The sequence below is a fragment of the Rattus norvegicus genome, chromosome 1 (assembly GCF_021556685.1).
Source record: "Rattus norvegicus strain SHRSP/BbbUtx chromosome 1, alternate assembly SHRSP_T2T, whole genome shotgun sequence".
Classification (NCBI taxonomy): Eukaryota; Metazoa; Chordata; class Mammalia; order Rodentia; family Muridae; genus Rattus; species Rattus norvegicus.
Genome location: NC_141534.1, coordinates 235,632,734 through 235,656,551, shown reverse-complemented (window position 1 = coordinate 235,656,551; position 23,818 = coordinate 235,632,734). Strand labels below are relative to the sequence as shown.

General features: G+C 46.3%; 1 protein-coding gene and 1 long non-coding RNA gene across 5 annotated transcripts in view; one reads left to right on the top strand and one right to left on the bottom strand.

Moving 5' to 3' along the window:
- Dock8 (dedicator of cytokinesis 8) overlaps positions 1-23,818 on the bottom strand; it is a 191,425-nt gene that overhangs the window by 2,742 nt on the left and 164,865 nt on the right. For all 3 annotated transcript variants that reach the window (XR_015636764.1, NM_001037793.2, XM_087583984.1), the window contains 10 exon segments: positions 23,242-23,400; positions 22,198-22,298; positions 20,842-21,034; positions 15,720-15,863; positions 14,427-14,558; positions 13,880-14,014; positions 12,546-12,635; positions 8,943-9,179; positions 5,408-5,551; positions 4,121-4,227 (listed from right to left, as the gene is read on the bottom strand). Coding sequence is in view for 2 of the 3 variants with exons in the window: in NM_001037793.2 (NP_001032882.2) it covers positions 4,121-4,227; positions 5,408-5,551; positions 8,943-9,179; positions 12,546-12,635; positions 13,880-14,014; positions 14,427-14,558; positions 15,720-15,863; positions 20,842-21,034; positions 22,198-22,298; positions 23,242-23,400 (1,442 nt within the window). In the remaining variant the exon portion in view is untranslated.
- On the top strand, positions 12,771-19,169 carry LOC147997084 (uncharacterized). 2 transcript variants are annotated; one of them, XR_015653123.1, is made up of 3 exons: positions 12,771-12,885; positions 15,299-16,210; positions 18,591-19,169. It is a non-coding gene; the product is annotated as an uncharacterized LOC147997084 (long non-coding RNA). The 2 variants fall into 2 exon arrangements; XR_015653121.1 differs by lacking the exon at positions 12,771-12,885 and having other exon boundaries at positions 15,890-16,817.

Here is a 23,818-nt window from a genome sequence, read left to right as displayed (position 1 = left end):
GGGCAAATGGGCTTAGAAAAATGCTGCCCAGAGAAGTGGAAAACAAACTTGCTATGAGCACGAGGCCTTTAATGAGAAAGTTGTTTTGCAACATTGAAATCTGAAGCTTGTACCACACACATACCTCCTCTCCAATGCATTAAACTAAGAACCATTCTGGGTTATTTAAGTCCTGAGGCATCTGGAACCTGAAAGTCCCTCACCTGCCCCCACCCCCATAATCTGTTGGGGTATATGGCACAGCAGGAGCAATTCCTGCCTAAGAGGAGCTTGTGAGAGAAAGGAGAAGCCTAAACTTACAGATTAAAAACATTGAGGAGAGAGAGAGAGAGAGAGAGAGAGAGAGAGAGAGAGAGAGAGAGAGAGAGAGAGAGGCGCGCACGCACACCCTGGCTCAGATTTCTTTTTAGCATGCTTAACTTAGCCATCCTTAGTGTGTCAATGGAGACCCAATGTCATAGAGGTCATCCATTGTTAACCTGATTCCTAGAAGCCTCACGCCATTTAACACTCCTGAAACCTCCAGATCTGTTTCCATGCACACTGAGTAAGTTCCTTTTTGACCCAAACCATCTTAAAAACCACCAACTTCACACCTTGCTGTCTGACTCTGAGCCAGCATACGTACTGCCGGGGCAGTGGCCACATGTTCCTGCAAAGGTGTACGGAATATGGCTGGCTCTAATTCAAATATAAAAATTAAAATTTAAGTCACTTAATCCTTCTAAAAGTCAGTTTTTATTTTATTTTACTTAACTTTTAAAAATCATTTATTTTTATGTGTATGTGTGTGCGTGCGTGCGTGCGTGTGCGTGCGTGCGTGCGTGCGTGCGCGTGTGTGTGTGTGTGTGTGTGTGTGTGTGTGTGTGTTTGCTTATGTATACACATGACTGCAAGTGCCTGATGAGGTCAGAGGTGTTGGATCTCTCTGAGCTGGCTTTGCCTGCCTCTGCCTCCCAAGTGCTAGGATTAAAGGCAAGGGCCACACCTGGCTTATGGTGTCTCTCTTTCTCTCTCTGTCTCTCTCTGTCTTTCTGTCTCTCTCTCTCTCTCTCTCTCTCTCTCTCTCTCTCTCTCTCTCTCTCTAACTCAGCACTTTGCCCATTTTTTGAATCTGTAAGTTTGGCTTGTCATTTCTCTCATAACCTCATTTTAGGCAGGGATTGTTCTGTGTGTGGGTGGTTGTGTCCCCTAAGAAAGTAAGTGCATGGAGTGGCAGACAATTGTGAGCTACTTAATGTGGGTGCCGGGAACCAAACTCAGGTTCCTTGAAAGAGAACAGTACACACATTTAACTGTGGACCTACCTTTCCAGCCCCTGGAATCACTTCATGTTTATAATTTGTTAATTGTGATTGTATGTGTGGTGTGTATACACATGTGTATGTAGGTACATGCATAGAGAAGCCAGAGGAAGACATCAGGATTTTTCTTGAGACAGGGTCTCTTACTGACCTGGGAACTAGGTTGGTGACCAGCAAACCCCAGCCATTGTCCTGTGTCTGCCCCACTCCTCCGCTGGGGTCACAGGGCTTTCAGCTCTGTGCAGTCATCGTTACGGTTTTCATTGTTCCCCAGTGGTGTCTACCTTAACCTGTCGGTTTCTCCTCACCTCTCCTCTTTGTTGCTCTTTGATAAGTTGTTGTTTTGGTTTTTTTTTTAAAGATTTATGCACAGCAGCATTTGGGTTTTTATGTAGGTAGCAGGGATTTGAACTCAAATCCTCAAGCGTGCACAACAGTGTTCTTATCCACTGAGCTATCTCCCAAGCCCCAGACCTTTGCAGGAATGAGAACAATCACATTAAGGGAGAGAAAGTCCAGAAACCATTGCAGTGCCTCTGACGGTCCAGTAAGTCTGGGAGAAGAGGGAGGAGACACTCGTGACATTTGTCTGCTTGCGTTTATGAACCTTCCAGGCATTTCCTCTTGGGAAAAGGCAGAGAAGACTTTGTCCTCACTTGGCAGCCATTGGGAGGGTACCAAGAGGCTGGCAGTGCTGACCGCTGCATGCCAGGTTGCCAGGCCTTCCGGCTGAGTCTGATCGGCTACGGCTGACTCAGAAGCCACTCTCTGGGGCAGGAGAAGCAACTACAGACTTGGCCGGGGCTGTGCCCACAGAGCAATCCTTACGGGAAGGCTGGCTGGGGTCTCCTTTGAGCTCTGGCATATCCACCAGCCTCCTGAGGAGCTGAGGTGACAGAACCCACTGAGGAGGAGGCCCAGCAGGGGGCTACCCTGCCAGTGAGTCACCTGGAAGCAAGCACTTGACACTGTTGTCCATGTTCTCAAATAGTGGCAGCTTCCCCATTGGAGGCAGCAAGCAAGGAGGAGAGGGAAGCTTCAGCCACTGCTGTGAGGGGAGCTTACATGTCCTTACACCCACTTTAAACGTACAGTTTGATGAGCTACCATTTCTGACCTGTCTGGAGTGAAGAGGGGGAAGTTAACTGTGGTTGTGTCTTAGATGTGGTAGTAGCAGGCAGCATTGTTCTATCTATGGCCTTTCTGCGTTAGGAGGTCACCTCTCCATTCCGGTGGTACAGAGTGTATGTATGCTGGATCGGGCGGCAGGCCGCATGGACAGCTGCTTCAGAACGGCTGTTTGAGCATACTTGTCTTTTTGAAGGGAGGAAGACAAAAGGGAGAGCCTGAAGAGATAAGGTTTGGGGAGCTTGGGGTGGGAGTGGGGTTGTATAAACAGGAGTCAAGCAAATGGCAGCAAACAAACAAACAAACAAACAAACGCCAGAGTCTTGGGTCCTACACCACGATTGCTGAACCAGTCTGCATTTGATTTGATTTAATTTGATAGGCGCCATCTGGTTTCTCCAGAGCATTGCTACTAGAGAGTTTTGTTATGCTTCCTAGGCTGGTCTGGGGCACGCTATGTCCATCAGAGCTGACCCCAAACTCACAGCAAGTCTCTTGCCTCAACTCGCTGAGAATAGCACTTTTAAAGACTTCGAATTAAAGGATCATCTTAGGAAGAGAAATGTCACCTGCCCTTGCGCTCTGACTGTAGTTTCCAGAGGCCTAGAGTACGCCCAGTAGGGACTGGCTAGGGCCCTTCATGCTATGAAAAGGAAACATGCCATCAAAAAAGGAAACCAAATATACCAGCATTCCTAGATGTCATCTATTGTATAAGTCAGTTCCAGATATCCGTGCTTCACTGAAGGAAGAAATGTTTCCCCTCACACAGCGGAGTTGGGCATTTCTCCAGTTTATGATGAGGCACAGTCTCAAACTTCACCAGCCAGCAGCCCTCTAGTGGGTCGTCACTCAATTGGGCAAACTAACTGGCGCTTCCTTTCTCTCTGTCCACCATGCCAGACTATTCCTGTACTTGGACATTGCACCAAGGTTCTGCGTGTAAAGGCAATTGGTACAGATGCTTCTGACGATTTTCTCTCTTATGAGTGAAGTGGCATCATACCCTATCTCATCATTTTTTTTTTTTCCTTTCAGGACCACTGGAGACTTGAGGTAACTGTCTGTGTTGCAAAACTCACAAGGCCCTGCCCAGGGAGCCATTTTCTGACTAGGCTGAAACAGCTACCCTTAATGGCAGCTGTGCACAAGTCAGTAGGACAGGTGACGCTGGCTTGTGTGGGAATGCATCGTCTTCTTTGCAAAAGGCCACTTTTAGACCCTTTCCTAGTTTTAGGCTCCTATAGTAAGTCACTGTACGATTTGCAGAACTGCACACTACAAATGCAGACAGCTTTGACTTAGTGTTTCAGTGACTACCAGACCAGACAGAAGCAGGGATGGCCAAGAGCTAGAAGACTGCTGCAGCTCAGCCCTGCTGCCAACTGGCTGTGTGGCCATCAGTGAACTCACCCCCGCCCCCCATCTCCAAACCTCCCATGCCTCGTGTGTAAAGCGAAGATGATAATATCTGTCTTACAACATGACTGTGAGGACAGTGCCACGGCAGCCATGAAGCAGCCTGCACAAAAAGTGTTAGTTTCTTAGGGATAGTACAAGCACTGTTGCTCTACGGCCCTGGACCTTAAGGTTCAGCGTGTGTGTGTGTGTGTGTGTGTGTGTGTGTGTGTGTGTGTGTGTGTGTGTGTGTGCGCCCAGGCTTCGGTGTCCCCCACCTCCCTTCTTACCGCATTATGAACTCCTTGAAGCATAACCTCAGCTTGTTGTGATGCCGGTAGAGTTTTGGGTCAGCCGGAATTTCAGCCAAGAACACTTGGGCCACCTCCAGTGGGCCCTGATGGAGAAAGAGAAACACGATATGGAATTGGAATGAAAGTTAAATTACTTGGGAGAGAGAGAGAATGTGGGGAGGGCTCCTTACTTTGATCATTTAATTTTGTAGCCTGTTTTGCTAAAACAGAAAGCCTAGGGAGGTCTTGAGTTTCTCAGGAAATTGATTCCTGAGGAGGACCAGAGCTTCAGGAGAATACAGACTGGTATGAGAGCGTCTTCGCAATCCAATGCTAACCCTACAGCTTTCCCTTCATGCCACAGGGTAACGTGACAGCAGCGAAGCCTACTGCTGTGAGCGGCTCCTCTAAAGCAGGGGCTACCTCTCCCTGTCCAAGCTTACCTGCTTATCTGGTGGCCCCAGTGGAGGAATCTCTTTATGTAAACCCTGGTTTGAGCCAGAGAATTCACAGGCCATCTGTGGCCTATGGTTGTGAGAGTAAATGGCTTCTGTTTTCTTCATTGGATGGGGACGCACAAAAGCAAAAGCCTCCCTCTAATGTTTTTCTAATCTTGGACATTTCTCCTGTTTACTACCTCTGATCTCCCTGAGTTGAACAGACTTACAATTTCTGCAGGGGAGCCTCAGATGGAGAAGGTGTTAGCTGGGAAGAACAATGGCTACTGAGTTTTTGGTGTGGCAGCATGAAGACCCAACATCAAAAGGGGGTCACTAGACAGAAAGTACTAACTGGGCTTGTATGTCTCCATCAGAGACAGGCTAGTTCTGAGTAACATTCCACTCGGGCGGGATGGTTATAACAGGAATGAAAACAGTAATCTTGTCAAAGTGACCTGAGAACCCAGTCCCAGATCAGTCCTGCTGGCAAGGCACTTGCTATGTTGGGAATATCTGCTACCTAACCAACGAGACAGATGCCCTCTTTTCATCCATATACACATTCTTAGAATTAGTCCAAAGGTCTGCATAGAGCTCTACCTATCTTGGACTCAAGTCAGCTCTCTGCTATAGGACTCTGGTCCTGGGTTATATTGCCAGATCTGGTCCCAAATTGGAGACTCTGAGAAAATAGTATTCCTGAAGTACAGTCTACTCCTTTCTAGAATTATTTTAAAGGACGACTGCACGTGGACTGGTTCCTCATCAACTCCTAAGAAGAGCGTGGACCACATGAGCAGAAACACAATCCCCAGCCAAGCTGCCATCCGTGAGCCCCACCTACCTGATTCACGGTGGCTCCCACAGAGCCTTGCAGTACCATCTGGAGCATCTTCGCGTCAGGGGGCTCCTGGTGAGTGGCCACCGCTAACTGCAAGGTCTTCTTCTTCATGTCTTCAATGGCAACTTCAATCGGAGTCAAGACGAACTGAAGAGAAGGCAACAGCGTAGTGAGGACGTGGCCTCCCCCAGTCCCTGGCAAACCTGGAGCTCTGATAGGGAGGCTACCTGGATTTGAAGCAGCAGCTAAGGGATGGCTTTCAGGGTACTTTGGAATAATCTGAACAGGTTACCTAGAGACGGGCTTCACGTTTCTTCAGTACCTATGTCCAGAGTCTGTATATGAGTTTCTCCTTTAAACCATTGCCTGTCCTTTTCACTTTACCATAAAAGGGGAATTTATAAGATTAAGTAAGTAGCACAAGATATATTAATTACTAAGGTACAAATTTGATCATAATTATGTCTTATGTTCAAAGTGTTTTTTTTCCCTATTATTGAACAAGTTACTCAGATTACAAGGGGAAAGTATGGCGGCTATGATTTTCTTTCCCATCATCATGTAAGCTTTCATTCACATCTTCTATGCCCTTTCCAGCTCACTGTGATGAGGGTGCTAAGTTCTGGTTTGGTCCTTCCTGAATGTCAAATCCTGCTCCCCCACCCCAATTCACATTTAAAGCCCTCACCTCCAGGATCTCAGAGGGTAACCTTATATATAGGTAGTTAAGCAGGGTGAATTAGGGCAGATCTAGTCCACATAATTGGTGTCTTTAGGAGAGACGGAAATGAGGGCACAGTGTGTACGGCACAGACAAGATGAACAGGTACAAGGAGAAGACATCCTTTGATGAGGCCAGGAGGCAGGACTGGGACAGATTCTCCTTCAGCCTTCACAAGGACCCAACCCTCCAATTCCCTGAACTAGAGCTTCCTGGCCTTTAGAACTGCCAAGACAATACACTTCTGTTTTTCCTGTCATCCAGTCTGGGCCACTTAGTTACACAGCATGGAAGACGGGGAGTAGTACTAGGGCATTGCACATAGCTAGAAGGACACTTTTATAGACAGTGCTTCTCTGTATTGTGCCCAGAATATTTCAGTGTTTAAAAGTCTAAAACAGTAAGCACCACACACTAGATGCCTTCCCCACACCTTTCTATCGACAGTCTCCAGGGCAGGCTCCTCTCCCCTGTGACTCCTCCTCCCTGAGGAAGCTACATCACTCAACGGCAGTCTAGATGGCTGCTCTCCAGCCAGTTCGGCCCATGCAGCTCCTACCGCATGGAGTGGATGGTTGCAAGTCCTCTACATGCTCACTGACTTGATTAGGCCTGTTACAGTTGTTGTTTTGATGAACAACATATAAACGGATGAAGTCAGGGTGTGGAAAGAGAGCTGCTTCTGGGAAGATCAAGCTGGATGCTTGGGTGGGACGTCATGAAAGTGAGTTGCTATAAAAATTCCTGTCACATTAGGTATGCACGAGACAACTGGAGAAGAAGTGTTGGGCTAGGCTCATCAAGATCCAGAAGCCATCCGCTCACACTGTCAGTTCATAAGGATTTTTAAGACCTCATTCTGAATCACAGAGGGCAGACTGAGAACTGGGTGTGGTTTATACAAGACAGACAATGCTGAGTTGCGGTGAGTCAAGCCAGGAATCAGAGAAGGCTGCAGTCCAGGATAAAGAGGTGGTTTCTAAGTTGACACATAAGAATTTTGAGGAGAAAATGGAAGGATGGTGCGATGCATAATTCTGAGGCTTGAGAGATCTTCTTGATAGACTCTATTAAAATGGGTTAAAGCCTTCCAAAGTACCTAAGGCCTTTCTTGCCAACATTTTTACTAAGAGGTTGGAGCCAAGTGCCTCGTGCACAGCCACTGGAAGAATCTGGGGCCAGGAGCAGGTTGCTGTACAGGCTGCAACTGTGTTCTTCCCATATAGAGCACTACATGGGGCTGCTTGTTTGTGATTCCCTCTCCAGCAATTCACAATATAACAATGCCCGAGACACCTACAGGCCTTTAGGTCTATATTTTCTGGTTTTTTGTTTTTTTGTTTTTTTTTTTTTTTTTTACAGAAGAATGGGGCATAGTGTGCAATATTTTGGTAAGCATGAAGCTCTGAATCCAGTACCTAATACTGGAGAAAAACATTGCATAAAAGACAAAATTTAAATACAGGCATTCACGTCTCCCTGGAAAGATGGTTCTGGAAATTGTTCTCTCCATCCGTATTGAAATCTGTGGATGCACAGATGTTTGAATATGAAATATACCCACAGATCCATGAACTGGGGTCTTGGTTTCCAACAGAAACCTGTAACATAACCAGTGGATGAGTCTCTCACGGAGTGTAGACTGTGGGACCTAGCTGGGTGGTATAGGTTTATGGGAGCATAACCCCTTGGGGCTGTAGTTTTCCTTGTCCCTTCCTGGAAGCCTTGTTGTCTGCCTCCTGGTTGCTATGGTTGCATGGAACAGCTCTGCCATTCCTTCTTCACCGGAGTGGACGAGACCTTGAAGACTGAGTTACAGTGAATCTGCTCCTAAGTTGGTCCCACCAGGCATTTGATCACAGCAGTGGGACACACTCTATAGGGTAGCAGTAAACTCTTCACATCCAATGGGCTGCAAAGACTGCAGACGATCTCTGCTATAGACAGGGTTTCTCTGTGTAGCCCTTGGCTGTCCTAGAACTCTGTAGACCATGGAGATTTGAACTCAAGAGATCTACCTGCCTCTGCCTCTCAAATGCTGGGATTAAAGGTGTGTGACACCACGCCGGGCAACGGGTTCCTTCCTATCTGCTCGGGAGAGCTTACATGTATGCAAAGTTCTCATTTTTTCAAGGGTAAAAATTCAAATTCTGTATATATGTAAAATTTTCCTTCAATATGCCAATTCATAGTTATGGATATAAAACATAAGAATATGAAGGGACTATATAGACATATAAGCTTATAATTAAAATGGATACACTAAATATGTAAATATGCTACATAAATAACTTTAAAGAGCTAAATATTTAATACTGTTTTCAAAGGTATAATTAACTGAATGAGATTCCTTGGCCCCACAAGAGTGAACGAATAGCCTTGAGGCAATATTTCAAGGATATCTTTGCCCAAGCCAGACAAATGTCCTACCGTTGAGCTACCTCTCCAGCCCTGGTTTATTCAGACAAGATCTGGGTGCCTTAGACTTGCTATGCAACCCAGGATGCTCTCCAACTCAAGATGCTCCTGCCTCAGGCTCTGGACTACTGGGATCATAGTAGTCCCAGGGCTGGCACATGTTTGTTGAGTCTTACCATGTCGTCCTGGTTGCCTTGGAACTTGTTATGCAGATAAGGCTGGCCTTGAATGCACAGCCATCCACCTGCCCCTGATTCCTCAGTGCCACTGAGCCCAGCCCTTCTCTTCCCTTCCTTTAGGGTTCCCTTCAGTCTCACGAGGTAGAGCTGGTGTGTGGGTCTGGGAGATCATCCAGGCCCCCCTTTCCCAGAGGTGGCCACTTCCCTCGGGGTGCATTACCTCCTCTTTCTGGCTGACTCGGATCCTGGTCTTGATGTAGGGGAAGGCATGCATGGTGGTGAGCACCGTGTTCCTGCGATGCTGCTCGTGCAGCTCTCCCCGGGGCCTCCCCTCCAGGGTGAAGGGGGTGGTGTACATGAACCTCCGAAGGTTGAAATTCTTCTCGAAGTAGGTCACCCTGTCTTTCATCTCATACTCATCAAAGTAAGGCTCCACAAAAGTGATCTGTATGTAGGCCTGGGGGAAGAGGTGAGGAGACAGGAAGAGACGAGCCATTCAGCCAAAGAGATGCATGCTGGGACAGAGCCCAACATTCCTTTCCAATCTGGAAAACCACCAATGCCAAACACCTCAGGCTGGAATTCAGAACCTGCCCTTTCTCCTCTCCACCTCAGGCAAAGAAAGGACCCTGAGGTTGTGGAAGGGAACATGCTTAAAGGAAGAGATGGGTTCACCTGCCCCCTCTCTAGCATGGCAAAGTCATCCATAATGAGGGCCTGCTCCCTAGGTAGTGCAAATGCTTAGACTGAGGAAATGTACAACAGCAAGTGTTTGCCAGAATGGAGCGGCTGGAATGTTCGAATGAGCACCAGGAATGCAGAGTGCAGCATGGCTGCTCTGTAAGCCAAGGCTCCTCATGCAGTCAAATGCCGCCCACACAAGAACCCCACTCCCACTCGTGTACGCAGTACTCGTGTGGGGTTCTCCCTAGCTTGGGTGTGCTTATTGCTCTCTTGATGTATGAAGGAAGAGGGTAGGCTACTGTGGCGCTCTCCGCACTGATGATGTCTGCCCCTCCTCTGCTGTTTTCCACTCTTCCCCAAAGATTAAGCTGCAAACCCTTGCTGAGGGGAGGGGCTTCTTTGGTGGAGTAGCTGCCCGTAAATCACATAGAGGGTTTCACAGTAGTACAGTGTATTATGAGTACCCATGCTCTGTAAATAACACCAATAAATTCATCGATTTACCAAGTTAGACTTGAAGAGAACCCTTTCTTTGATCTGTTGTTGCCCTCACTATATGAGGTGAACAGAAATGTATTTCTCAGGAAATTCACAAAACACAACAGGAATGAAGGTAATAATCGGTCTCAACAAGGCCATGCTTGAGAGGTGCTGTTCATGACCCCGTGTGGAACTACCCTTTTACAGGGGTGGGTGGCATATTAGTGCACATCAGATATTCACATCACAGTTCATAACAAAAGCAAAATTACAGTTGTGAAGTAATTTTATGGTTGGGGTCGTCACGACATAAACTGTATTAAAGGGTCACAGCGTTAGGACGGTTGAGAACCACTGATCTAGAGCAACATTGTCCACAATAAACAACTAGAAAGCGCCCAAGTGTCCCTCTAGTAGAGATACTAAGCAAAGTGTGGCATATCAACACAGCGAATGACACTTAGCATGAAAAGGAAGAAGCATTTCAACTTGGTGAGTCACGGATGGGCTAGGCTGAATAGAAGTCAGCTTCAAAGGGCTGCATGTGCCACATGGGCACCTCCAGACAGACAAGTCTACACAGATCGGGGTCCATCGCTCAGCTTGGTGACCACTGAAGGAATTAGGGAGTGGTGGCAAAGAGGCTGGGCAAACCTTTCAGAGGAACAGGGTGGTTTTGTACCTTGACTGTCAAGGTACTGGCTATGTATATGTATCCAAATGACACATCAGTGAATTACACATACACACACACACACACACACCACATACACACACACAGGAGAGAGAGGGGGGAGGGAGGCGGGGGAAGGGAGAGAGGGAGGTGGGGGAGGGGGTGGGTGCTTGTTAATAAAGAAGAGTTCTTTAAAAACACAAGGAAAGGAATGGAAATGATCAACGTTTCAGGGTGGGACACCTCCCAGAGAGGAGGAAGGGTGGCTCACTGACCTCACAGTGTAAATCACGCTTTAGAATAATGAAATCTGGGTGTGATTTTGGGTTAGGATTCTCTTTCTAAACTCACAACCTGCCCTGGGAATTCTAAAAGAGGGGAAAGGCCCTGACGCTGGGAAGGGCACTTGGGCACACAGCCAGCCTTATCCTCCAAGGACTCCAAACATTTCTGTCCAGTGCTTATCTTGACTGCTCTCAGGCCCCAGCTCAGGCTCTCTCAAGAGAGCGTTTGGACAAATGTCGAAAAACATGCATTTGGCCAATCCCTCCCTATCAGATCATCTTTCTGCAATTCTGGAAGGCAGAACTCAGGGACCCACATGGAGAGGCCTTCCTTCTGACCTTGTACTCTGTGAATCCATTATTGTACAACTGTAATCAGAACTGTGGTTCTGTTGTCAGTCCTTGAGCTTATCCGGGAGAGTTAATCTAACCCAAGGGTGTCGTAAGAATTCCTAAATTTGTAGTCAGCTAGAAGCACGGGTGGTGTGGGGGCCTCAGCTGAGGCTCATGTTTGAAACAAGGGCAGTCTTGAACTTGTGAAGTCACGTGCTACATATGAGCTGTCAGCATCAGAAATGCACAGCACTATCATCTCAGCATGGGATGGAACCTTGGTGTGGAACCGGGAACAATGAAGCCTATGGCCCTGGTGTTGCCTCCCTTACCACAGCCATCCTGAACATCTCTAGAAGGAATGCCTGCAGTTTAAAGAATGGAGCCACTAAGTATGGCCAGCCAGAAGCCGCTGTATTTACTTACATACACGCACGCACACATGCATGCACACACACACACACACACACACACACACACACACACACACAGGTCCACACACAGTTTGTATTTGCCATAAGTGTGCATGCATTTCTGCAGGGGACTGATGCCATGCAGCTGGAGTTACAGACTGATAGACTGATGTGGGTGCAGGGAACCAAACTTGGGTCCTTTGCGAGAGCAGGAAGTGCTCTTAACTGCTGAACCATCTCTCCAGGCCCAGAGGTTGGAATTTTAAAGCTTGCTTTAAGTAGAAAGTTTAAACAGTTTACAGAAATGTTCTAATGAGCCACAGTAATTAAGAAGAATGTGGGTGGAATCAGACCTCTTGTGAGAGTCGTGGCTCTGCCATTAATGTCATCTTGGAAAGTGGTCCGACCTTTCCAAGCCTCAGCTTTCTTATCTTATAAAATGGAAACAACCAAACCTAGTCCTAAGGGCTGTAGGGGGATGATGAGAAATGCTTTATATAAACACAGAGCTGGGGTGTGGCCAGACTGAGTTACATAGCCAGAACCTGTCAAAAAATTCTAAAAAGGAGAAGTGGGTAAAATGAGAACCCTCGTTCAGCTCCCTGGTACCCACAGAAAAGCCACCGCCTTGCACATGTGTATCTCCAGTGCTGGGGTGGTGGGGACGGTTGACCCCACTGTTTACTGGCCAAACAGGGAACCCCAGGTATTAAAAAGAAAGTGGTTCATGATAAAGACACCAGGTGCTAAACTTTAGCTTGCACATGTGGTCATATATAGGAAGGTGGGCCTTCATACACTCTACTTATACATGTGTGTGTGCACCCCTCAAAAAAAAAAAAAAACCAAACTGAACATGGTTACATTTGAAGGACTGAGGTAGTCCAGACCCAAAATGTCATTTTCTTCTTTCAGGGTAGAGTCTGATGACTGCTTTTAGTCAATTTTCTCCATACCTTGTTAGGATCCAACTTGGTTTTATCCACGGGAGTAGAGTCCTTTATCACTTCCACAAACTCGGCACCAAAACACTGGCCATAAAATCCCTAGGGAAAAGAGGCCCAGGGTATGTAAAACTCATTTTGAAAGCTTGCAATTCTTTGGAACAAGCACAAGGCAAGATTTGCTGATTATTGATGGTCCCTCTGAGCTAAAAAGCAAACTTAAGCACTTCCTGAACCAGAAATAAAAGTCTAAGGACGTTCAGCACACTCGAATACTAGGTGTTCCCTACAGTACAGATGCGTGCTCTCAAATTCAGCCAACATCATCAGACTTTTGGAAGAAGCTCCATGGGTAAGGCATGATTTACATTTTGTATTTTGTACCCTGAAAATTTGGAGGGGCCAGACTTCCCATAATGTCACAAGCCACAGTGTGCAAGGAGACAAGAAACATATTTCTAATCCTAAGCAGAGGACACAATATTAGGGAGTTAAGAGTCTGGGCCGATGGCTAGTTTTCCTTGTTGTGAAGTAAATGACTTTGGACAAGCTACCCAACCTGACTAGGCCACGGCTTCTCAGAGTTGAGTCTTGTCCTCTTGGCGGGGTTGAATAGTACAAGAGACAATTGAGCGACACTTTTTAAGCTTTCCAGTCATAAGAGGGGACACAGTCAAAGTGTGGCATAGGAGCATAAGTAGGGAGGAGTCGGTGGTTAGATGTCAGCTCTTCACAGGACCCCGGTCTCTGCCCGAGAGGGCTCTTACGCTTGCTCCTCTCAGTTTCTGCTTCAGTTTTCTCAGCCTTTCTTTATGCTATTTCTTTTGCTCTGTCCTTTCAGAACTCACTACTGTTTTCTGTTTCACAGTGTAGCTGCCAGGTTTTAGCTGGGGCTAGCCATCGCTACTTTCCAGCCGCTTTGTATCTGAGAGGAGTGTGCTATTAGGGGACAACTTAAGGACGGTCTCACCGCTGAAGGTGGAGGGAATGATTCTGCAGTTTTGTCGGATGGCTTCCAAATTGAGATGAGAACCTTCAAGCAACATGCCCAGTGCCTGTGCGTGGTACACAGTGGTCATGCATGGAAGGGGGCTATAACGATGGATGCTGACTGAATTTTATACAGTCTTGGAAAATCACTTCAAGATTTAAACTTTAAACTCTGAAACACACACAGAATTCAAGAGAAAAATGTCCAAATGTGTATGGTATTCACAATCTTGCCCACTCCCCCGTGCTACAAATGTAAGGTAGAAAATTTAGAGGCCAGCCATGAACGTATTTTGAAAGTGACATATTGCCTTATTCCGGAATGTACAAGGTCAAGCACAGTCTCATTTTCTCACCTCTAGTCTATGTGAGATCTCGGGGAGCTTTGTAATTGCAGGTTCCTTGTACACAAATTCCTGCTCATCCAAATCCCCAAATTTGGATCCGTAGAAACCAACTCGGAAGTAAGTTCCAAACATCCTCTTATGGTCCTGTCACAGGAGTAAAGAGAAGCGTTCTTAGCTGTGTTGTTACCGGTGACCCACTGGGCTAAAAGGACTGGTTATTGGGCTGCAAACAATTTACTCTCATTTACTCTCATTAAGAAGATCCCCTTTGTTAAGCAGACTTAATATTTACGTAATAAACCCCAGAACTGATGACAAAAGACATCCAATGAGAGGCTTCTGGGGCCTTTGTTTAACTCAATCTTCTTACATTTCCTAGCTATAAAGCAATCCGACTTGCCACACTGGATTGCCGGCCCTTCCTCCTCTCATGGAAAGTTGCAGTGAAGATGAGCTCAGGGGAAATCTATAGCCAGGGAGATGGTGGTGCAGCACTAGGGCAGGGTCACGTGACACCGGCTCACAGAACCCACGGACCAGGCCCATCCCCAGCTACCTTGTTGATGATGTTGTCAAAGGCCTTCTGCAGCTTGTCGTGAGTAGAGGTCAGCTTCCGGAAATCTCTATGTGCTTCCAGGATGGGAATGACCAGCTTGTAGACCTCATTAACTGTCTCGTACAAGCCTCCCTGGGAAAGAGGAGATCATTTAATGCACTGGAAGTTTAAGACAAGGGACGAGTTAATTATGCAAATAACACATACAAGAGCATCACAGTGCTTTATGGAATCCAGGCCTGTCTGGACGTCTTCGGGTCAAACCAGGCACATTGCTATCTTTATGGTCAAGGAACATTGCTACCCCATATGGCAATACTAACTAGGGAGGAAGCGTTTCACAAACTGAAAACTGGAGGAGATGGCCCAGGCCTCGAGGGGCTTGGAGAGATGTGCCTGTGGCTTTTGAGTTTATCAGAGGTTTTCCTCTAGCCAGACTCAGGGCCTCAAGGGAGCTAATATGGTTCTAACCAATTGATTTTCTAGGATTTCAGGAAAATAAGGGTATATGTGTATGAGTGTGTATATATATGGAAAAAATACAATAATATGCCTATGGGAAAATGTAATAAGAAAGCTAGTTTTTTAACTAAAAATTAAGTTAAAAAGTCTTTTCTGGAAAAGTTTTCTAGGAAAAAAGATAGGGAAATAAAGGCAGTGAATGCAAACGTTAGCAGTATGGGGAGGGAGTCTGGAGGTGAAGAGGAGAGAATGAAAATCACAGGGAGGAAAACAGACTGACTGACCAGGTAAATAAAGTATTACACTTACGTGGTTTCACTGTGGGGGCAGGGGCAACAGTTAAAATGGAAAACTACAAGTGGCTTGCTACCATGACCTGAACTGTAGCTCTGTGCTTTTTCTCTTACTAGGAGACCCAGATCGGGCTAAGGGATGGCTCTGTGGCTTCTGCTGTTTACAGCTCTCTGAGCTGCCCTGCTATGCACGGTTTTGAAGACCTGTTGAGTGTCAGGTGTAGAAGACATTATAGATTCTCAGGGGCTCCTCCCCTATTTTTTCTGAGATTATGCCTCATCTCTGATGCTCTCTGTGGCTTACTTTCTGCTCCATTAAACAGAAACAACACTGAAACTACTCCTGGCTAATGCGTATGCTGTGGAATTAAGTATGTCCACAGCGAAAGGCGTTCTCTTCCCCACTTGGAGAGCTGATGCAATTGTGGACATCGAACGCTCCGCTGGGCCAATCTGGGAACACCCATCTAGGCCCAGCCCTGCCCTGCATGCTCCTCTGAGTGCGATGCAGGGTTGAATGAGCCCTGTAGACACTGACCGTGCTGAAGAGCTCTGCAGCCTGCTCCAGGAGGCCCACCAGGCCACTCTCAGTGAAGTAGCGACCAGAGCATACACCGTCCTCATCAGGTGACAAGGTGTCATCGGAGACTGCAGATTCCTCAAGCACATTGGAAGAAATATTCTGCAAGAGAACCCACTATGAGCCCAGGGAGCACAAGACTTGACAAACAGGGCACCAGGAAACCCAGACAGATAAAGAAGCTAAGCTCTACCACCTTCACCGGACCATGATTACTACGAGTCTGTGATTCCAACGATGTGAACTTCTGGTGGCCACTCATTTTGAAAGGCGCTCATGTTCAGCCTCCTGGAACTGCTGACTTGAGACCTGCTTGCCTCTGACAGCGAGTTTCTCTTTGCATTTTGTGTTGCACACACCCCTCATGCCTCATCAAGCGCTTATCCCGGAAGGGACATTAATCCCCCTGATAGGCCGAGAGCCACTCTTGGCTTCCAGAGATGGAAGAGGTAAGCAAACTTGTCATCAAACTCCACAATTTTTAACCACGAAGCAACATTCTAGAAAGGACACTTCCCTTAGTGTAACAGCAGTTTAGCTGAAACAGCTTTACTGTTAGCGAGATAACCCTCGAAAACACAGGGAGTCCTGGATTAGAAGGGCAAGGCCGGTGAGTAGAAAACGGATTCCTGTTTTGCTGACGCTGCTCCTGCCATCCTGACCTTGAGCTACAGAAGTGCAATGTTACATAGGGAAGTAATGGACGAGAATGTCTTTATGGATGCTGTTACGTAGTTCAGAAGCTGCACTCACTCACCTTTCGTCTCTGTGGTTTCCCTTCCTGTGAACTACAGACATGAGAGCCTCTTAACAGGGAATGTCATATCTTGGGCAGGGTTGGCTCAAACAGGAAACCCAGGGCACAGCCTTCAGGCAGTATTCATGTTCAGGGTCCTGGGACTGCTGACTAGGGACCTGCTGGACTCTGACAGCGAGTTTCACTTTGCATTTTATGCTGCACACACTCCACGTGCCTCATCCAAGCTCTGATCCAGGCAGGAACATTACAGGCCCTGATAGGCCGAGAGCCACTCTTGGCTTCCAACAATGGAAGAGGTGAGTATGGTATAGAGAAGATTGGGAAACGTCCACTGTGTAGGAACTGCAGAGAGCACAGGCCACGCCTTCCTACTGCCTAGCACGTAGCAGGCATGGCTCACAACGGTAACGCTCTGTCCCCTGGAAGTTGGGTTATACTTCAGAACTCCCTCAGCAATTGCTCAGATGCACTTTGTGAAATATAGGCTGTCCACCTTCTGATTTGGTGAACAAGGTCACGGGATCTTCTTTATGAAGAACTGCCCATAAGGAGGCAGTTGCCATAGCCTGTCCCCTCACAGTTACATTGGAATACAGTTTTATGAACACAGAGTTTTTCAAAGTCCTCTGTGACCAATCTTTCTTCAAAATGTGAATCATTATGATGAACTGATGGCAGAGGGGACAAGAAATTCACCTGAAGGAATCTAATGGCTTAGGACCCTAGCACTACTGGAACTGTATGAGACTTTCCTACTCCTAGAGGAACAGCATGTGCTGGGCAGCTCAGGAGCTGTAAGTCATGGGGGAAAGATTCTGGGCAGACACTCCTGGCTTCAGAGTGAGGGTGTAAACGTAACTATCATATCTGTGCTTGTGAGGTCAGTGTTGCTTGTACTCCAGGGTTAGAATTCCGATGATCTCAGTGGCTTGGACCTCACTGCCTTCCAAGTTATTTCTCCTGAACATTATCTCTGCTTTACAAGTCTTTCCCAAAGGCTTAATCTTATCGGAGTACAGCAAGATTAAAAACTAAAGCAGGATGTTTAAGAAATTGGCTGTAGAGGCAGGCATGGTAGTAAAAGCCTAAAATCCCAGCACTTGTGAGGCAGAGGCAGATGGATCTCTCTGAGTTCAAGAGCAGTGAGATCCTGTCAAAGAAAAAGAGGGAGTGAGGGAGGGAAGAAGGAAGGAAGAAAGGAAGGAAGGAAGAAAGGAGGGAAGGAAGAAAGGGGGAAGGAAAGAGAGAAAGTAGTCAATAGAGGATACCTGTTGCTAATACTCTCTGAATTCCTTTATTCTTTTGTGACATAAAGTATCTTAATTTTCTCAATGTGACCTGTGACTATGGGATAGATAACACACCATCTTACTACTTTGACCGTTATGATTGGTTCAGGGATAAACACATTACCTGGTCAGAACCAATAAGATGCCCTGAGACATTTTTTGCAACTCTAGAAAGAAGGGATTTATCTTTTCTTGAATCTCAATCTAGCATCTTCAGTGAGGAAATTCTGCCTATGAAGAATGATGCCCACACCACCGAAGGTGGATGAGTTCGGATTTTAGGTCTGGATTGGCAAGTACTGAGGGCTAGTTTCCCCGCACAGGCTGATGAATTCCATGTCTCCTTAGGTTAATGTGGGCTTGGTATCACTCACTTTCCAGCACCCATTTCCAAATTGACTCTTGCTAGAATATAAAGTCCGTGTGGATGGGATAAATGTTCAATGAATAGTCTGTAAAAGAAGGAATGGATAGCCAGCCATGGTGGCCTTTAATCCCGGAACTTGAGTGACACAGGGCAGGCGGATCTCTGTGAGTTTAAGGCTGCTGTTCAACGTGGCGAGTACCAGGCTAGCCAGGGTGGTATCGCAAGACCCTGTTTCAAATAACGACAATACTACAAAACAAAACAAACAAAAGCCAAAAGAAACAAAAACAAAAAAACCAAAAAAAAAAAAAAGAAAAAGGAATGGATAAAGATATATAAAGAGAGGAACGAGGGGGAGGCAGCTGAGAGAACATGGCGGTGGATGTTAAGCGTCCTCTCTGCGCATGTTACAGGGGCATCTGAAGATAAGAAGGCTCAGATGCGGACACCAAGCCCTGACACCATTGCTGACACCAAGAAGCACTTGCCAACAGGAGCCTGGTATGGCTGTTCCCTGAGGGGTTCTACCAGCACCTGACCAATACAGATGCAGATACTCACAGCCAACCATCAGACTAAGCCGGGGTACCAAAATGGAGGAGCTAGGGGAAGGACTGGAGGAGCTGAAGACGATTGCAATCCCATATGAAGAACAACATCAACTAACTGGACCCCCCAGAGCTCCCAAAGACTAAACCACCAACCAAAGAGTACACATGGAGGGAGGAGCCATGGCTCCAGCTGCATATGTAGCAGAGCATGGCCTTATTTGGCATTCATGGGAGGGGTGGCCTTTGGTCCTGTGGAGGTTTGATGGCCCAGCGTGGGGAGATGCTAAAGGGGTGAGGCAGGAGTGGGTGAGTGGTTGGAAGAGCACCCTCATAGAGGCAAAGGGGCGAAGGGAGATGGGGTAGGGGAGTTGTGGAGGTATAACTGGGAAGTTATATCATTTGATATAATTTGATGTCATTTGAAAATGTAAACGAATAAAATGATTAATTAAAAAAAAGGTATATAAGAAGATGGATCTGTATACTCCGCATAAGGGTAAGATAGACTTCCCCAGGGGTTCTGGAATTCTATCCCACCTTGGCAACTCAACCAAACTCTAAGTACCGCACAGATAAAGTAAGACTTATTAAACATAAAAGTAAAAATGAAATTTGGTTAATTTTTAAGCATTAGGTAGGAAGAAACAAAGTACAGCGTTTAGGAAAAGGCGTAAGAGAGCTAGAAGAAATAGCTCGGTAGAGGAGCTGAGAAAAGGGGGACAGTTCGATGTCAAGGGACAAGTGTAGGTGTCCTGCGGGAGCTGGAGGGCAGCGCTACAGCAGCATGGTAACAGGCAAGTGGGCAGAACAAACCGCTTACGGCATTTCTTTAAACTTTCTCATTCCCTTGACTCAGAATCAGATGGAATTCTTTCGTGCTTCTGAATGGGAATTTAACTGGGTTTTATAGCAAACATTCCGAATCGAGACTAAAATTTATCTGTGGAGAATGAAATCAAAGAGCAAGTGTTCTTGTTACTGCAAGAGGGGAGGCAGGAATGAACAGATAAGGCTCAGCCCGAAAGATGAACAGGCCTTGAGAAACCAGAAGCTAAGCACCAGCGATAGTTTCGGTGTCTTTTTCTCGAAGCCTGAGAAAGCTACTTAGAGTTGTCTTTTCTTTCTCCGTTACAAAGAAAGCATCACGAATTGTGTTGAAGAACAGTAATGAGAACAAAGCCCTTCATACATTCGTCCACGGAAGTTCAAACAAGAACACTGTAAAACGCTTGTCTCTAGCTTCCCACGACTGGCTGGAGATGGCCATGACTATCCTGTAAGCTGCAGGGACGGTCATCTCTACAGAAAACCTACTCATAACACTTATTGTTGGGGCTTTCCTGCCCTTTAAGTAGTGCATTAAAACACACAGTAACAAAAAATAAAAAAAAATTAAAAAACAAAAACACGGTAACAACAGTCCAAGGTCATAATGGGCAGCCCTGGAGGAGTTTTTAGGTCTGACACAATTTGCCCTTGTTGGCTGTAGGTAAATTTCAGGTTATTCTCAGAAAGCATCCATTGAGCTATTTCTTTCCCATCTCAGGTCAATTTGATTCTTTCCTAGTTTTGGACAAGAGTGGAATCTCACAAAGTCGGGGAACGGACCTGAGGGATTGGTTTGTGAGGGAATCATTATACCACCGTGCCCTCCTTGCCAGTATATAAGCCAAATACAACTGTTCTATAAAGAGTTTAAAATGATCTTTAAAAAGTGCTGTCTTATTTCTTACATCAGTGAAACAGAAGTAACACTAACCTCCTTATCTACCTGCTTCACAGGCTTATGGGGATGGCCGAATGTCTAAAATGTCTGCGAATATCTCCCAAAGCTCCCGTTACCTCTAAGTACCATTTACTGTAATGAATATGTTTTAAAAGACGGCGAAGCCATTAGACAAGGCGATGATGATAACACTTTGACACAGGGCTTTTCAACGACGGCAACACAGACAACTAGGACCAGATATTTGAATGGTGGAAACATCCTAGGCTTTTTCCTTCGTCACATCCAGAAACACCTGTGGTGACTGTGGACGGACGCACTCCCTCGGGTGGAAGCACCCAGCCCCTGGTTGGATGCTGATCTAAAGGCGGCCCCTGTCTGTCCCACCTGAAAGCTGACGCTGCCCACAGGCAGGTAACTGTGGTCCTCCAGCATGCTCAGGTACTCTGCCACCAAGGCTGCTGCATGCACCAGGCACATGGCGGCCTCTGTGAAGCACTTCCTCTTAGTGTGTTTCTCTGCCATGTTCTGGAGCCAGGTCAGCCGCAGGTCAGGGGATGCCTGGTAGCTCTTGGCAATTCTGAAGACAGATTGGGAAAGTTTCATGTTCAACCCTTCAGTGGCACCCCTCTTACAGGGAAGGCACCTCAACTTTCTTGTTCTTCTCTCCTTGTACGTTTTATTATCCCCCATAATATTTTTGTTTACAATTAAAAGAGAGAGAGAGAGAGAAAAGGTAAACATTTCGTACGACTCTAGGTGCCGAGAGTGTGCTGGATATCAAGAAGGAATCATTAGCAAAAATCTTCTGAGGAGAAAAAAGTCTGTTAAAATGATGTCCATTTTCATGGATCTCAAGTAATCTCCTTCCTTTTGTCTCAGAGTTATTATGGGGGGCAAAGTACTGTTTCCCTTTGATGGATCTGAGGATTTTTACCTGTGTAAGTGATTTCTCCCCAAACTACTGGACCAGAGGAGAAAGGGTTTAAAGCACAGTGACTTCTAAAGTAAAACTTAGACTTCTCTGTTCATGGATACAACTTTAGTTCAGCCTGTGGGAAATAACTCATATAACAGACAATAACTCTTTTCTCTCATCCTAGACAGAATATTTAAAATGTTTTTAAAATATTCAAACATTGCACTTGGTTAAGGAAACCTTTCTGGAAATTTGGAATGAGCCAACTCCAGTTTTCCATTAGTGTTCGTATATTTTCGGACGTTACTCCCAAACTGCCCTACCTATCCTAGCTATGATAGTGACACCAGACAGGGCTCCACTGGGGCTGGACAGATGGCTCAGTGGTCAGGATCACTGACTGCTCTGCAGGACCTGGGTTGATTCCCAGCACCCACACGCTGGCTCCACACTGTCTATGACTCTAGCCCTAGAGGGATTTGATGCCCTCTTCTGGCCTCCAGGGACACGTGGTACACAGACATACATGCTGACAAATCATCCATTTAAAAAAAATAAAAAATTAACAAAAAAAGAAAAAAGGTGAAACCTCAATGAGACAAATATCCAGACTCACAAATATCACAATTAATGTCTTTTCGTTTTGTTTTGTTTTGGTTTGGTTTGGCGGTTTCTCTGTGGAGCATTGGCTGTCCTGGAACTCACTCTGTAGACCAGACTGGCCTTGAACTCAGAGATCCCACCTCTTCCTCCCGGGTGCTGGGATTGAAGGTGCGTACCACCATGCACAAGAACAACGCCCTTCTCTGCTCAGGAACCTTTACCTGTACATGAGGTCCATGAGCATCTCAGGGTCCTCCTGGAATTCCCTCATCTTCACTGTGTCGTATAAAATGCTGTTGAGATTGCAGAGAAGCTCCTCCACCTGCAGAGAAAGTGCAGACAGACTTGATCGTTTGTCGACTGCAAAGGTGTAAACCACTCTGGAATATCAGGGCGTGAGAACCCACTACAGGGTAGGCTAGGGGCTGGAGTTAAAGGCAGGCAGGCTGCATCCGTTGCATGGACACCTGTCATGTGGGCTCTGCAGAGAGACAGAAGAGACTGTCCTCCCAGTTTCTTTAGGACTAATTCTTATCTGCAAGCTCTTCCTAAGTGGGAGTTTTCTGGTCTGTCTTACACACAAACCATTACATCCATGCTCCTTACTCCCTCTCCCCTACATTCTACTCTAGGAACTTCACTCCTCTCTACTCCCACATTGCCAGACCACTGTTTCTTCATTAGTCACCCCTTACTATCTATCCATCTGTGTGTCTGTCTGTCCATGTGTCTGTCTGTCTCCATCTTCTATCTATCTATCTGTCTATCTATCTATCCATCTATCTATTCATCAATCATGTATGTATGTATGTATGTATGTATGTATGCATGTATGTATGTATGTACATACCTACATACCTACCTTTTTGGAGTGATGTCGGTCAATCCCAGGGTTTTGTGTATTCTAGGTTCTACCACTGAATGGCATCTAACCCTTGTTCCTCTGTATCTCCTTTCTTAAATCCTACATAGTATTTGTTACCACATACTCAGGTGTCCCTTTCCTTGTTTTGCTCTTATGGTCTGGGACTACGCCCTTAGTAGACTCTTGGCATCTTGCAGTTGAGGACAGTGCTCTGCATGTTGCATTTCTTGATCACTGGGATCATGCAACTGCAGGACAGGTTAGGAATGTCTGCAAATCACATGTATCCATTTCACATAATTTTATGTGCAAAACCTTATATGCAAAACCATAAACGTATATGCTTGTAAATGGTAATCTCGAACTCAGACACAAGACAAAGTTACGCTCACGGGTCTACCTGCGTGGGAAAAAGAGTTGCCCGCATGGCCGTGTCCTCTTCTGAATAGGCCAGAATGGTCCTTAAGGACTTTCTCAGGTGCTCCTCATTGAAGTCTGGTGCTTTGCCTACCAAGGATGCCAGTGCCATGGTTACCTGCATCTTTACTCTTGCAAAGTTCTGCATCAGAAGAGACGGAGCGAACAAGAGAGTCAGCAGATAGCTAACGGGAGTATGCGGGGCCAGACACAAACGGCTCCCGGGGTTTCTTTCATTCCCGTCCTAAGCATTTCCTTTTCTCTCAACAGACTGTGAGCTACACTTCACACAAGATTCACATTACTGTTGGAATGGGTTGGACGGATCGTATGCTCCCATAAATCTGTCAGGGGCCTTTTAAATTTTCATTGCGTTTGGGCCACTGCCACACTGCAAGGCTGGCGGATTTGTTCTAAAGTTGGTCACAGGATATATGCTTTGTGTCAAGAGTCTCTTGGAACCTTCTGAGGCAGCATTTTTGTTTGTTCTTTGAAACAGGGTTTCACTGTGTAACTCTGGCTGTCCTGGAACTTGCTCTGTAGACCAGGCTGGCCTTGAA